At 47.5% G+C, this 13,965-nt stretch overlaps 1 protein-coding gene across 1 annotated transcript in view; it reads right to left on the bottom strand.

The window, feature by feature from the left end:
* LOC131675287 (gonadotropin-releasing hormone receptor) overlaps nucleotides 1-11,931 on the bottom strand; it is a 232,557-nt gene extending 220,626 nt beyond the window's left edge. The window contains exons 1-2 of the mRNA XM_058954214.1: nucleotides 11,605-11,931; nucleotides 8,126-8,581 (exon numbers count right to left, since the gene is read on the bottom strand). Coding sequence (XP_058810197.1) covers nucleotides 8,126-8,581; nucleotides 11,605-11,931 — 783 coding nt within the window. The remainder of the gene's footprint in view (nucleotides 1-8,125; nucleotides 8,582-11,604) is intronic.
* Nucleotides 11,932-13,965: the final 2,034 nt, after the last annotated feature.

The raw sequence follows: 13,965 nt of genomic DNA, 5'->3' as shown, positions 1-13,965 counted from the left end.
CTTGACGAGTGCCGCGCTCGGCGTATCACCTTGAAAAAACAGTGACGATGGCATTGGGAGCATGCATACGCACACAAGCACATCTATCAGAAACAAACACAACCATGGGTATTATTGAAAGATTTCAAAATAATGCCCTAAGATCTATCGTGAACCCATAATTTGTTACCAATTATGATCCTCTGGAGCAAATTTAGATTGTTACAAATAGAATTCAACAGCTCTTTAGCAATATTGATACGATGCTGTTTTTGGTAGAAATTGAATTGCACGAACTAACTTATATGTTTTAGTTCTAAGCATTCTTTCTAACGGTGATTTGAGGATTAGTGAATACTATTTTCTTCAATTTATCAACGTCTTCATCTATAGTGCTGGGGTGTCTGACACGTTCTACGTCGTCCATATCTCGGCCCTCTGAGAACATTTTGTATGACGAATAAACATTCCTTTGATCCAAGATAGCTTCATCATATATTACAAATATGATGGACGCGGTTGAATTTTAAATTCTCTCTCTCTCTCTCCAAGTATTATTGTCATAAGTTGCTGATCCTATTAAAACCTATTTTATACCAGCTAATTCACCCCGTTACCTGGGGCCCAACCGGTATTAAGACCCATTTGATGCTAATAAGATTTTGCGTCGAAGGTAATCGACGCACGGGAGAGAGAGACGATTGCGCGAGAGCACTTAGGAAGGTTTAGCGGGTGTTAGCGTGAGATCTTGAGCGGTGCGCATTCTGCAGGGGGAAAAGAGAATCACGTCGACCTTTTTTTTTTATAAATTGTAGATTGATTGTAAATTAGGGCCGAAAGCGGTAATAATCAGTAGGTCGAAGCGATCCCAATCGTTATTAACAGGTGCTAGTCCGTTTGAGTCACAGTTTAGTAGATAAAGGGGGGTCGGAAGCATCTGAGCGACGATAAGAGCAGAGAGCGCGAACCAAGCGTGCAGCTCAGAAAATATTAGCCAGGCGAGCTCCAATCTATAGATAGGATATTTTATCTTATAATTAGACAGTTTTCGAGGACTGCACGTGCTCATAATCTCGCGAGTTTGTGCCTTGAAAAAAAGGCAGTAACGGTAGTAACACTAATTAGTGTATACCCCGCTTATACCTTGGGTGATAGGAAGCGGTAGTGGTCGAATAGACCGAAATTTTAAACTTCGACCGCATCCTACATATGTGCGGAGGTAAGATGGCTCTGTTGTCAGCCCAAATCGACACGTGGGCATTAGAGCTAACCTCCGCACAGCGCGAACGCTACTTGGCTGATCTAGAGCTGCGCAGGGACGGAAGCGTCATCCAACAGGCGGCTAGGCTAGGGACACGGTTGCTGGGTGAGTACAGAGTCGCAGATTTTGAAGAGAACACGCGTAGAAAACGGGTGGCGGGGCGCAGAAGGCGCAGTCAACAAACGTGGCTCGATACAATCTGCGACGAATTGGAAAACCTCAGTGCAGAGGAGCATAGCGACCATCCTCTGAGACTCATCAATATGAAGGGAATAACCTTGACAAATATGTCAAGGACATTCGCCTGTCTGGATGAGGACTCGGAGGTTGAAGCCAGCTACCACGAAGAGGATGATATCATTCAGAGAGTCCTCCACATCCAGGAACAGGTGGAGGGGGAGAGGAGACACAGCAACCCGGATCTAAGGTCGCAGGAATTCTGAACCCGGAAGGAGCCTCAAGAAGAATTATCCTTGAGCGAAGCCTTCCGGGAAATAGAGTACCTGAAGGAGAGAGTCGACCGCAACCGCAAGCTGGTCGGGCGGATCCTAGAGACCCTTCAAACTCTCCAAGGCATCAGGTGTGTGCAGAGCGGGAGGCGCAGGACATGCGCCAGAGAATATGAGAGCTGGAGGATGGCATGCATGAAATAGCAGATACAGTCCGTTCATCCCAGCGTGACTCGATTCAACCGCGCCCTAGATGCAATGTGGATTTCCAGGACACATTCCCCTGCCACTACGACTCAGAGATTCCGGGAAGCACACTGGCTCCTCCGAGACCCGTACCCAGGAGAAGGGACGTCACCCCACCGGAAGCCCTCCAAAGAAGAGGAGTACGGGAGATCCTCACCAGTTCGACAAAGAAGTTGAAGCGGATCGTCTGGCACCGTTTCCTATTTATCCCATTTGTCTTACGGTCCGCGTCCACGCGTATTCACGGACCCAAACTCGACGATCTTCCCTCAGCATGCATACTAGCCGAGCAAAAGAACGGATGGTAATAAATCCCAAGCCGCTGCAGTAGCCAGCGAAGAGAAGGGACGTGTTAAGAAGGAGGGAGATCCGCAGCGCGGACAGGGCGTGGAGAACCCTACCAGGAGACCTACCGAACAGATAACGGTATCGGCTGCGCAAACTTCCACTTCTGATAAGAAGATGGAGAAGCGACTGAAGGGATAGAGAGACTCCTGCGTAAAATGTCCACAGAAAGGCAGGACAGCCTTCTAGAACAGCGCAAAGACCGATGGCGTGGGAGAAGGAGGAGTTAACCTCCTTCCAGATCTCCTGGCGAGCAGCGAGAAGGACAGAGGCGGAAGATAGACTTCACGAAGCCTCTTTAGTGTTCCGCTTCTGGTAGGCTGGGGTTCAACCGTAAATTCTGCCCAGATTACAACAAGAGAAACGGCAAGGAGAGCTAAAAGAAGAGGTCATCTTCTGGCCTCCAGTGAATTCGACCTCTCGCCGCGGGTCGTCGACGGGAAAGAGCAAGTTGTCGGCGACCCAGGGATTCAAACAGGTCCTAGGAGTGCATAAAGAGAGCCTGGAACCTAGCAGTACAACGGAGCAGAAGGCGATAGAGCACGATGTCATCCCTCGGCAGAGTAGGGGGGTGGTTATCCTGGAAGGACCAGGCGGTCGTATACAAATTGTAGAGGAGGGAGATGACTCGATTGTTAAGAGGACTGCTCGATTATTATCCAGCAACCTGAAGACCTGAAAGGTTCGGGCCCCTCCACACAAAAAGTTCCCCTGCCTAAGGAGTCCACGAGTACGAACAAACCCATCATCGTAGCAGCAGGTGAAAGGAAAAAGCCGCTAAAAAGCACGAAAAATGGAAGAGAGGATGAGACTCGTGAATCCGACCCAGAGGATGAGACCAGATGGTGGTTGCGGGTAGACATAGGTGACTTTAAGATTAGAGCACACTATGATACCAACGCCTCATCTACAGTAATGGGTCAGTTAGGGCTGAGATTGTCATCGAAGTTGAGGCTCGGACTGAATGTGACCAGGGCGGGCGATGCAAGGCTCGCCGACGGGCGCGTATGCTCCATCATTGGTCACGTGATGTTCCCCTTTAAGGTAGGGGAAATCACAAGAAAGATAAGAGTCGCCATTACGCCACTGCTTACAGATGTGTACGATGTACTGCTACGTAGGCGCGAACTTTATAAGAGAGTTCCGCGCAGTTTTGCCTCCCGATGAATATGAATTATGGCTGAAGGATACTCAGGTAAAAGTACTTATGGAAGTGTCGGGAATTGATGGTTTGGCGTTTTTCGCACCGGTAGGACTGTGGGAGGCCACGGAAACACAGCTTGAGAAAATCGAAGACCTCGTCAGAAGATTGATTCCTGATGGAGGAGATGTTTTAGGCTGTGTCGTGGGGGTTGAGCATGAAATAGATGTTGGAAGTGCTCGATCCATCAAACAAAAATACTACCTAGTATCCGACAGGATGCGAGAGGAAATACACGCGTTGTTCAAGGATATGATGGAAAAAGATTTAATCGAACCAGCGACCAGTGGGTGGTCAAGTCCAGTGGTGATGGTAAAGAAGACTGATGGAAAATATAGGTTCTGCGTAAATTACCAAAAGATAAACGCAATAACCAAACCAGATACCTATCCTTTACCATATATGAGCGACATCCTAAGACGGATAAGGGATGCCAAGTTCATATCCACTTTGGACTTAAGTAATGCGTACCATCAGATTCCCCTAAAGAAAGAGTCGCGTCCGATATCGGCGTTTACAGTACCAGAGTTGGGGCATTTTCTATTCAAGAGAATGCTCTTCGGACTGTCATACGCAGGGGCGACCTTCCAGAGGTTGATAGATAAGGTGATAGGCCCCAATATGGATCTGTTCGCTTTTGCTTACCTAGACGATGTAATTGTGGTTTCGTCGTTATTTAAGGAACATACGTGGTACCTGAAAATAGTATTAAAGATGATTCTGAATGCGGGTCTAACCATCAACAAAGCCAAAAGCTACATCTGTAAAACGGAAGTAAGGTACTTCGGAGTTCTCGTGAACCAGGACGGAGTAAGACCAGATCTCGAGAAGATACGACCGATACTGGAGTATTCAACACCACAGACAGTTAAACAGATAAAGCGATTCATGGGTATGACGTCGTGATATAGACGTTTTGCACCTGACTTCGCCATGATCGCTGAACCTATAAACTGCCTAGCGAAAAAGAATGTACGAGGTGTGATCAAAAAGTAAGGTGAATTTTTATTTTTCTCAAAAAATATTTATTTATTCATCAATTTTTATTTTATCTCCTTCAAAGTAATCCCCCTCGGATATAATGCACTTGTGCCAACGCTTTTTCCAATCCTCAAAGCATTTCAAAAAGTCATTTTTTGTGATCTCGTTTAGTTCATCCTTCGATGCCGTCTTTATCTCCTCAATCGTGGCAAAACACCGTCCTTTCATGGGCCTCTTCAGTTTTGGGAACAAGAAGAAGTCACAGGGGGCCAGATCTGAGGAATACGGTGCCTGTGGCATCGTTACTGTGTTGGTTTTAGCCAAAAATTCGCGCACAAGCAACGATGTGTGAGCAGGGGCGTTATCATGGTGCAAAAGCCAATTTTTATTTTTCCACAAATTCGGACGTTTCTGGCGGATTGCTTCGCGCAAATTGCGCATAACTTGCAGGTAATATTCCTTATTTACTGTTCTACCCTGTTGCAAGAACTCATGATGCACCACGCCCCTGCAGTCAAAGAAAACTGTAAGCAAAACCTTTACATTTGATCGAACTTGGCGTGCTTTTTTTGGTCTTGGTGATCCAGAATGCCTTCACTGGGACGATTGAGTCTTAGTCTCGACGTCATAACCGTATACCCATGTTTCGTCACCTGTTATAACCCTGTTGAGTAAATCTGGATCATCGTTGACGTCATTCAGTGGCTCTTGGGCGATGCTCATGCGATGTTTCTTTTGGTCGAAATTGAGCAATTTCGGAACAAACTTCGCTGACACACGTCTCATATCTAAAACACTCGTCAAAATTGATTGGCACGAACCAAATGAGATGCCAATATCATCAGCAATTTCTCTAATGGTAATTCGACGATTTCCCAACACTATTTTCTTCACTTCTTCAACATTCTCATCAGTTGTTGATGTGCTGGGGCGTCCAGAACGAGGTTCGTCGTCGGTATCTTCTCGGCCTTCTTGGAAAAGTTTATACCACTTGTAAATATACGTTTCTCTTGGGAGGAGGAGCAAGAGCAAGCTTTTACGAGGTTGCAGGAGGCGACGACTTCCGCCCCAGTACTGCAAGCACCCGATCCTAGCGGTCAATTTGTACTACAAACTGACGTCAGTGACAGTGGGATCGGGGCGGTTCTCACGCAGGATGTCGATGGAGAGAAGCGTGTAATCGAATACACCAGCCGATCGCTCAACAGTGTTGAGAGAAATTATAAAGTCTCCGAGAAAGAGTGCTTGGCAGTGGTATGGGCCATTGGGAAATTCCGGCCGTACATTGAAGGGCATCACTTCAAGGTCATCACGGATCATAGTTGCCTAAAATGGCTCTATAGTATGTGAAATCCCACGGGAAGACTAGCGCGTCGGGCGCTAGCATTGCAAGGTAATGTCTCCAATTTTGTGAATATCGAAGGGGAGATCTCAATGTGGTGCTGGACGCATTGTCTAGGGGCTATGAAGAGGAGGGGACTAAAGTGAGTGCCATAAATTGTTGGCCGGAGACTACTGATGCTTGATATTTACAGCAATACCAAGACCTACACTCACACCCCACATGAAAGGTAGTTGGTGGGAAGCTGTATCACTATCAGCGTGATAAGGACGGTGAAGGATCCATCGAAGAAGCGTGTAATCTTGCGGTACCTAGAGAGAAAAGGCACCAAGTGCTCGAGGACGTCGAGGATGCTCCGATGGCAAGGTCTCAAGGACGAGAGCGTACGTTCTTCAAGTCCGGGGTACCCCAGATGTCGGACAGTGCGAGGCAGTGCCTTAGATCCAGGGAGACCTGTGGGGCACAGTACCGGGTCTGCAAACACCCCCGTATCCCAGAGCAGCAGACTCTCCTCCTCGATTTCAGACATGTACGTCTGGGGCTCAACGAGGTAGAGAGTGCCTGGCGATTCGTAGGAGAACTCCAGTCTCAGCTGTATGAGCACCTGAGACGTTTTCTGAACCGCCAGAATGCAGAAGAGCTGCTCGGGACGTGGACAAAAGTAGGTCAGCGTCATGGGGTCTATGGAGAGGCTCTGCTGCAAGTGAAAAATGGACAGGTGACCCCCGCAGCGCTCCCAGCGACGCCTCAAGAGAAGAGAGTCCCGGAAGCTACTGGTGCTGGGTCGATGCTCACGGTCCACATGGACGAGCGCGTGGCTTCCGACACCACGATCGTGGTTAGGTCGCAGGCTGGACGTGCGACCGCCACGGTGGGAGGCGTAACAATCACCGCCTCTCAAAGAGTTAGCGCTCGGCAGTTATCGGTCTATGGAGCAGACTACACAGGATCGGGAGGCTGCTCAGTCTCGTTCGCAGCTGAGGGGCTGCTACATCTGCGTGGAGCCTGGGGTGACCAAATCTCAGCGGTGCCTGAAGAAGGCTATACACTGGCGGTACCCGAAGCACAGATCATCAGGTGTAGCCAAGAAATAGTGTAGGCCCGGGAGGGCCATAAATAAAGTAGCTCTTAAAAAAGAGGAAAGGGTTTTTAGTTATTTGTTTCCTTTTCTCTATACTTTTCCAGGTTCCTGATGACGATGAATTGTGGGTATTCATCCTGTCCGGGTTATCAGGACTTGGAGGGGGGAGGGGTGCAACGGTTGTCGATTTGATCAATCAATACGTTCGTGATTCGGTAGCACTCGCGATATTAGAGTGAATATCTAAGAGAGAGAGGGGGCGCGCGAGAGTTCAATTTTTCAGTTAAGGCTCAGCTGTTGCTTGTAAGAGTACCGCCAAATAGTTTTCCACTGTATTTTGCCGTTTGATAGTTGAAAGTTTTTCTGTTTTTTTGGATTTGTGCAAGCAGCAGCATTAAGTGCAGCAACAGCCAATTTGCAGCGAGGAAAACCAGCACAGCCGTTCCTGGGAAAGAATTCGATTTTCTTCAACAATTACGGCTGATCACCGTGATTGCACCACAAGGTAGGTGCACCTCCCTTTTTCTACGCTACAAAATACTTACGGTAGTATTTTGTCTATCGCGACCGTTTATGCGTTCGCGCCGAGCGTTAGTGTTCGTTTTCGCGGTTGAATTTTAAATTCTCTTTCTCTCTCTCTCTCTCTCTCTCTCTCTCTCTCTCTCCACGTATTATTGTAACAAGTTGTTAATCCTATTCGCGTGCGTAAGTCCTTCGGCCCATCGAAGACTCTAATTTATTAGTCATAAACGATTTTGATTTTATTCGCCGCATTACTTTATTTCGTTTTCTTTTAGTTTAGCTGATCCATCAACGGTTAATTTTTAAACCGATTTCATCTAGGGAATAGATGGAGTAAACATAAGGTCACTCACACTTAAGATAGATCGAGTGTCACAAGTCGGGTGACTTAAGGTGAGTCGGAACGAAAGTATCAAACGTAAAGTCGAATACACGTATACTCATACGTGTTTAACGAAGCGGCGGTTAGCTCTGCATCGTGGTAGTTTGTTCTTTAATAAACCCATTTTGTACCAGCTAATCCACCCCGTTAGAGTATAGAAGTAAGCTAGAAATGAGTAAATGAAAAGAAAATTAATTTTTCACGTTCATTTTTAAGCCTATAATGCATTTTCTCCTTGATATTAATTCCGATACAATTTCTTTTTCTCTTATAATATGAACATATGAAGATATATTTTTAAAGTTTGTTTACATTAAGAAATCAATTTAAACTAACCTGAGGAATACTAAGTATTAATGAGAAAATCCAGATTGATGCAATGATTTGAGGATATCTTAGATCACTTTTAATATTTTTGATTGGATACTTAACAACAATAAAACGATCTATACCAATAAAAACCAGTATAAAGGTACTTAGATAAAGGCTGAACATTTGGAAAAACTTGAAGGCTTTACACGCAGTATTTCCCCAAGGCCAGGATATAGTGTAGCTCCACAGAGCTTCACCTCCAATACAAAAAACAGTTACAAAAAGATCGGCAATAGAAAGCTGTATAATTAGAAAATTAATTGCTGTATAGCTATGCTTTCTTTTTTTGTTAGATAAAATTGACCAAACAGTTAGACAATTTATGCATAAGCTTATTAAAGCTATAAGTGATAAAATGATAGTTTTAGTACAGCCACTAGTACTCAATTGAGGAGCGTGTTCTGAAAAGCTTTCATTATACTGTTTTATACTTATAAACATTACTTGCACAAAAATATTCTATTCTTGACTTATAAATTAATGAATGTCTTATAAGATTCTAGAAATATTATTTTTAAGACACTGAAATAATGCGATGGTAGTTTTAACTTATTAGCCTCTGCCATATTTTCGAATCAATAGTTTTGATACAGCAGTAGTTTTTGAGAAAACAGTGTAAATCCTATCAACTTGAGTAATGGAGTTGCAAAAAATTCCTGAAATCAATAAAAATATTTCAAAAAATTATATACGATTTATCATTTTTATGGTAATGAAAATAAATAAGACTTTAAAATAATTTCATCATATATTTACATGTAATATTATACTTTTAATAATTATATGGTTTATCACTCGGTTTATACATATATCTATCTTATTTTGTCGGTCTCCTCCCATCAAAGATGTAAAAAGTACACACACAATTAGTTTGTAGTCGCAACATTGCCGTCACTATGTTATCTTTTTCAGGTGTTACTTTAGTGGAAAAACATTTTATTGAGTATTGTACAATAGCCAACTCAAAATATAACATAGTCAGTATTTAAAATACCTAGTACTTGTTAATAATAAATATGCATAAAAAATGAAGGAGGTTCAAAACTTATGTCAATGAAGGTTATGATGTTGTCTAAAGAAAATGCTAAAAATATCGAGCATAACTAGAATATAAAGCTATATACAAGTGCACTAAGAATTCGGGAAGGATTAAACCGCATTACAATTTGGGAGTTCTAGCTAATCAAAAAAATTAATTTTATTTTATACGAGAGCTGAGTATACGAGGTCTGTCCGGAAAGTATCGAGCCTACGTTTATATCTTCGCGCCAGAGTGTTCGAGCGACCTCTACCAGATAGAAACGTGAACAGTAAAGCCTCATGAATCTATCGGTTACTTACTGACACCTGCTGGACGTGTAATAGAGTCGGCCTGCAATGCCGATAAATTCACCACTATTACCAATTATTTATAAAGGGGGAAGGCAAGGGAGGCGATGTATCGCTCCAAGCAAAGCAGAAAGGAGAACTGCAGGCAAAATAATTTCACACACTCAATTTCGTTGATAAACCATTTATTATAAATGCACTACCTCGAGTGCCGACGAGAGTACAAACCACTTATTACTAATAACACGCAAACTTACTCTAAACGAGATGACCAGCACGTTAGCGCCATGTCACCTCGTTAACCGGCTCAAACGACAACTTATATTAAACACCGCCGAAAATTACACCGGCTCGGGGAAGCCTGGCGTAGCAACGCGAACCGTGAAAATCGCCGAGAAAAAGGAGAGATATAAAGAGAGAGAGAGGAATAGATGACCTGACCGATATCGGCGAACGTCGCTGTCGCTGGCAGTCTAGAAGGTATCCCACCGGCGGCTTGGCAGGAAGACCCTTGGCTGCGGTGTAGCCGGCGATTTGGCAGAAGAACCTGTCGGGTACTGTCTTGATGATGGCTTCTTGCAGGAAAATCTACTGACTGCTGCGTCGCTGGCAGAGAATCCGTCCCGGCCAATCCGTCGAGGACTGCCGACTACTTCCCAAACAAAGGAGCAGGCTTCACATCGATGGTCACCAACTAATGCGGCCGATTACTCTCGCGTGCGTGCGCGTCACTGTCGCGAGTGTCTGAGAGCCGGCTACTCACGCCTTCTCCCACCACTCTCCTCCTAATCGGCGGCACGCGGCAATGCCGGTCGCGACAAGTGCCGCGCGCTAAGCCCAACCACTAGACTATAGCTTCTCTCTCTCTCTCTTTCTCTCGCACTCTCAATGTTCGATCGCGTCGTCGCGTCCATGGCCTCGCCCTCCGCTCTCGTGCTTTGCTGAAAATAAAAAAAAGGGCAGGCATCAGGCACGTGATAATAACGTGCGTTTGATACCAGCCGCGTGCCTTCGCCCGAGAGAGAGAGAGAGAATACAGGCATACACGGTGTAGGCTATGACCAGCCTACACCGTCACAGCCTCTCCGAAGGCCGAAGCTCTTCCTTGGAGACAAGGCCTTACCTCTCTTTAAGTCTTTCTCTCTCTTTTCCGGCAAACGGCTCACGGCTCGGTCAAACGCTACAAACTAAAAATAGCTTATACATAAACTTATAATATTTAAACTAGCTTAATCCAAGTTTCATTATTTAAACGAAGATTCGAATTAATGACCGATCTATACAAGCTAAGTCTTACAACATCAAGCACAAGAGCAATGCGTGATTTAAACGATTATTCTAAAAAAAAATGAATCCAATAAAGAACTTTTAATTAACGCACAACCCGATCGAATCAACGGCGCACCAAGACGCCACACGCACGTATCCGCCTCTTAAAGAATACCATACCTTTCATTCGGAGACTAATCTCTCCTCTCCAAATACTTAAGGCGGTGGGCTCTTAATTCCTCCGCCACCGGGGTAAGAGAGCCAGCACCATTGAGCCGTTGACCGCTCGCGACAGCTGCTACCGGCGGGGTCGCCTCCGATGTTTCCATCGGGGAAACTTCCGCTGGGAGCGAACTCGACCCGTTGGGCGACCGAGACTCAACGTCGCTCGCCTGCTGCCGAGAGCTTTTACGGGCCAGCCTTTCGCGGTACGCCTTTCCCGAGCGGTGGCGTTTCTTCCGAGCCACTCCCGTCGCGACTGTCGATGGAACCGAAACTTGGGGCTCCGGTTCTCGAGGAGCATGCTGTGGCGTGGGCCTGTCTTGTGGGACAGACACCACACTCGCCGGCGGCTTACTCGAGACCGAGGCCGGGGCGTCCCGAATCACTCGCAACTGCGCTTGCTCCCGTGAATACGCCTGGCTACAATGCAGACAGCTATCGACAATTGTGTCCAAACGGCCACAATTCCGACAGAAGTCGCGTCTGAGTAGCGGCCTCGTGCAGTCAGCCCTGCGGTGGGAGCCCGTCCGACAGTTGAAACACCGGTACGGTGGGAGATCTAGTTGATCGTCCCACGGCACCGAAGCCAACCCGCAGAGAAAGACTCCTCTCGCAAGCCTGACCTCAGGATTCGAGGCGCCTACTCTAGCCGGCGTATTCATCGGCAACGACCTTTCCGAGCGTGCACCCTCGCGTCTTACTGGTGGGCACGCCTCTGATGATGTCGAGGCGCGCTCAACAGTCGGCACGGGGAGGACCGGCGACGGCGGCGGAGGAGACGGCGAGGGCATCGACGGCCCGTCCACCTCCATAGCGCCGACACCACTCCCGCAGGGCCCAAGCCTTCGAGCCACAACGTGACTGGCCGCTCGACTCGCCGAAGCACCGGTACGTTGGTCGGGGTCAATTGACGCAACGTCCGCGATCAGGCGAGCCGAAAACGGCGGCATTGGGTCCCGCGAGTGCAGCGGCGATTCTATGTTGCACGAGGATAGGTTGAGCCGGCCCCGATTTCGCCTCCGCCCCGCGTTCACGCGCTCCTCGTGTTCGCGCCTTCTCTCGTCGGCCGAGTAACCCGCCGGTGCGAAGCCACCCGGGCCACCAGTTCTTACGAACTAGTAGTCCGGGTCGAGCCTCTGAAGCTCGAGAGGCTTCCACGGCAAAGGTTCGTGTACGTGCCTCTGAGGCGCCACCTTAGGCGCATCAGCGGCCCGCGCACTCTTCCCGGCCGAACTACCGTCGTCGTCGAGCATTTCAAGTACCCCATTCGTGCCCGTGGAACGTGCCAACGAAGATGGCAACGGCGTACGGCCAACTCGTCTTCGCGAGATCGCGCGCGTCTTAGCGGCTCTCCCTATAACCGGTCTAACGGCGCAATTTGCCGCGGGGAGTCGTCGGTCCGGCGACGAATCACTCCGGGAGTCCTCTCCAGCCGGTAGTTGGAACAAACCTGCCGAGGCGGACATCATGCGAGACCTCTCCGCGGCTTCGCGTATCGCGAGAGTCGTGAGTCGGAAGGAAGCGCACTTCCTCACTGCCTCCGACCAGGTCTGCACCGGCTTAGCTAAACGGAGTACCGTTTGCGGAGCCTTGCCTTTTCTAGCAAGGCTCATCTGGCTACCCACTTCGGCCAGGACCGGTCCCGCCGGCAATGGAGGAGGAATCGGCACGTCGCGGCCTGAACCGGCACTGCCAACCTGGACAGTCGAGGCACTTAAAGGCAGTGGTTGAGCCTCGGCTTGAGAGGCCGCCTGCTCTTCCTGCAAAGGAAGAGCGGCAGGTTTCTCAGCCTGGCTCGGTTCCACCTGCTCCAGTGCCATCGACTGTTCGACGCGAAGCGCGGCGCTCAACTCGATCGCGGCAGCGGATTGCGCAGAGCGATCAGGCTCGACGGGTGCGGCTGCTCCTGACTCCATCGGCGTACCTTCCATAGTACTACAATATAACCAAAATCTACAAACAAAATGAAACAGCACATACGTTAAACAACTGAAACAAACGGATATACAGTCTACTCACAACCTTTAACTCTACGAGGTGGTATGTATCGCTTCAATTCCGATACATGCACTCTCGCGCTACGGTATTTGCTATCTGTTTGCAACTCATAAATCTCGGGTGAGACTACGCTAATGATCTTAAACGGACCGTCATACTTCGGATCTAATTTCGCGTTCTTACCCGCGGCAGCGTTAGAAAGCGTATGGACTTTCCGCCAGACTAGATCGCCTACTTGGAACAGTACTTGCTTTCTACCTCTATCATATTGACGCTTTTGCTTTTCTTGAGCTTCTTCAATATGTTTCGCCACTAAGTCTCTAAGCGCATTCAATCGCGTTAACCGATCCGTCCACGCTTGCGTATCAATTTTCGTAATAGGCAACTTCTTTTCTAACTCTCTTCTAAGACTTTTAACCGGCCGAGGATTTCTACCAAAGTTTAAGAACGCCGGTGATACCTTAGTTGACGACTGCATCGCGGTATTTAAAGCGTGCCTAAACTCGTGCAAGTAACGGTCCCAGCTTTGGTGGTCTTTATCGACGAACATAGCAATCATAGTTTTCAGCGTCTTATTAACGCGTTCAACCGGATCGCTCTGCTGATGATATGCGGGGCACAACACGTGCTCGATGCCATGCTCTCGCAACATACCCTGGAAGATCACGCTCTTGTATGCTTTCGCAATGTCACTTATCAAATACTCTGGCGTTTCCCATTTAAATAAAATTAATTCCTCCATGGCAGCGGCAAGAGCAGGCCCGTCCGCTGACCTAAGCGGTTTCAGTTCTATCCACTTGGTGAATAGATCTTGAAACACGACCATATACCGAAACCTGTTTTTGCTGCGCGGTAGCTCGACTACGTCCGTGGCTACCACGGCCCAGGGGCGTTCTACTGCACGTTTTCTCATTAGACCGAGCGGCGCCTGTTGTACAGTCTTGTACTCCTGGCACTTTTTACACTCGGAAATGAAGGTACTAACG

This window comes from Phymastichus coffea, unplaced genomic scaffold (assembly GCF_024137745.1).
Source record: "Phymastichus coffea isolate CEN01 unplaced genomic scaffold, Cenicafe_Pcof_1.1 PCOF00018, whole genome shotgun sequence".
Taxonomy (NCBI): domain Eukaryota; kingdom Metazoa; phylum Arthropoda; class Insecta; order Hymenoptera; family Eulophidae; genus Phymastichus; species Phymastichus coffea.
This window is presented reverse-complemented; position numbering and strand designations above follow the sequence as displayed.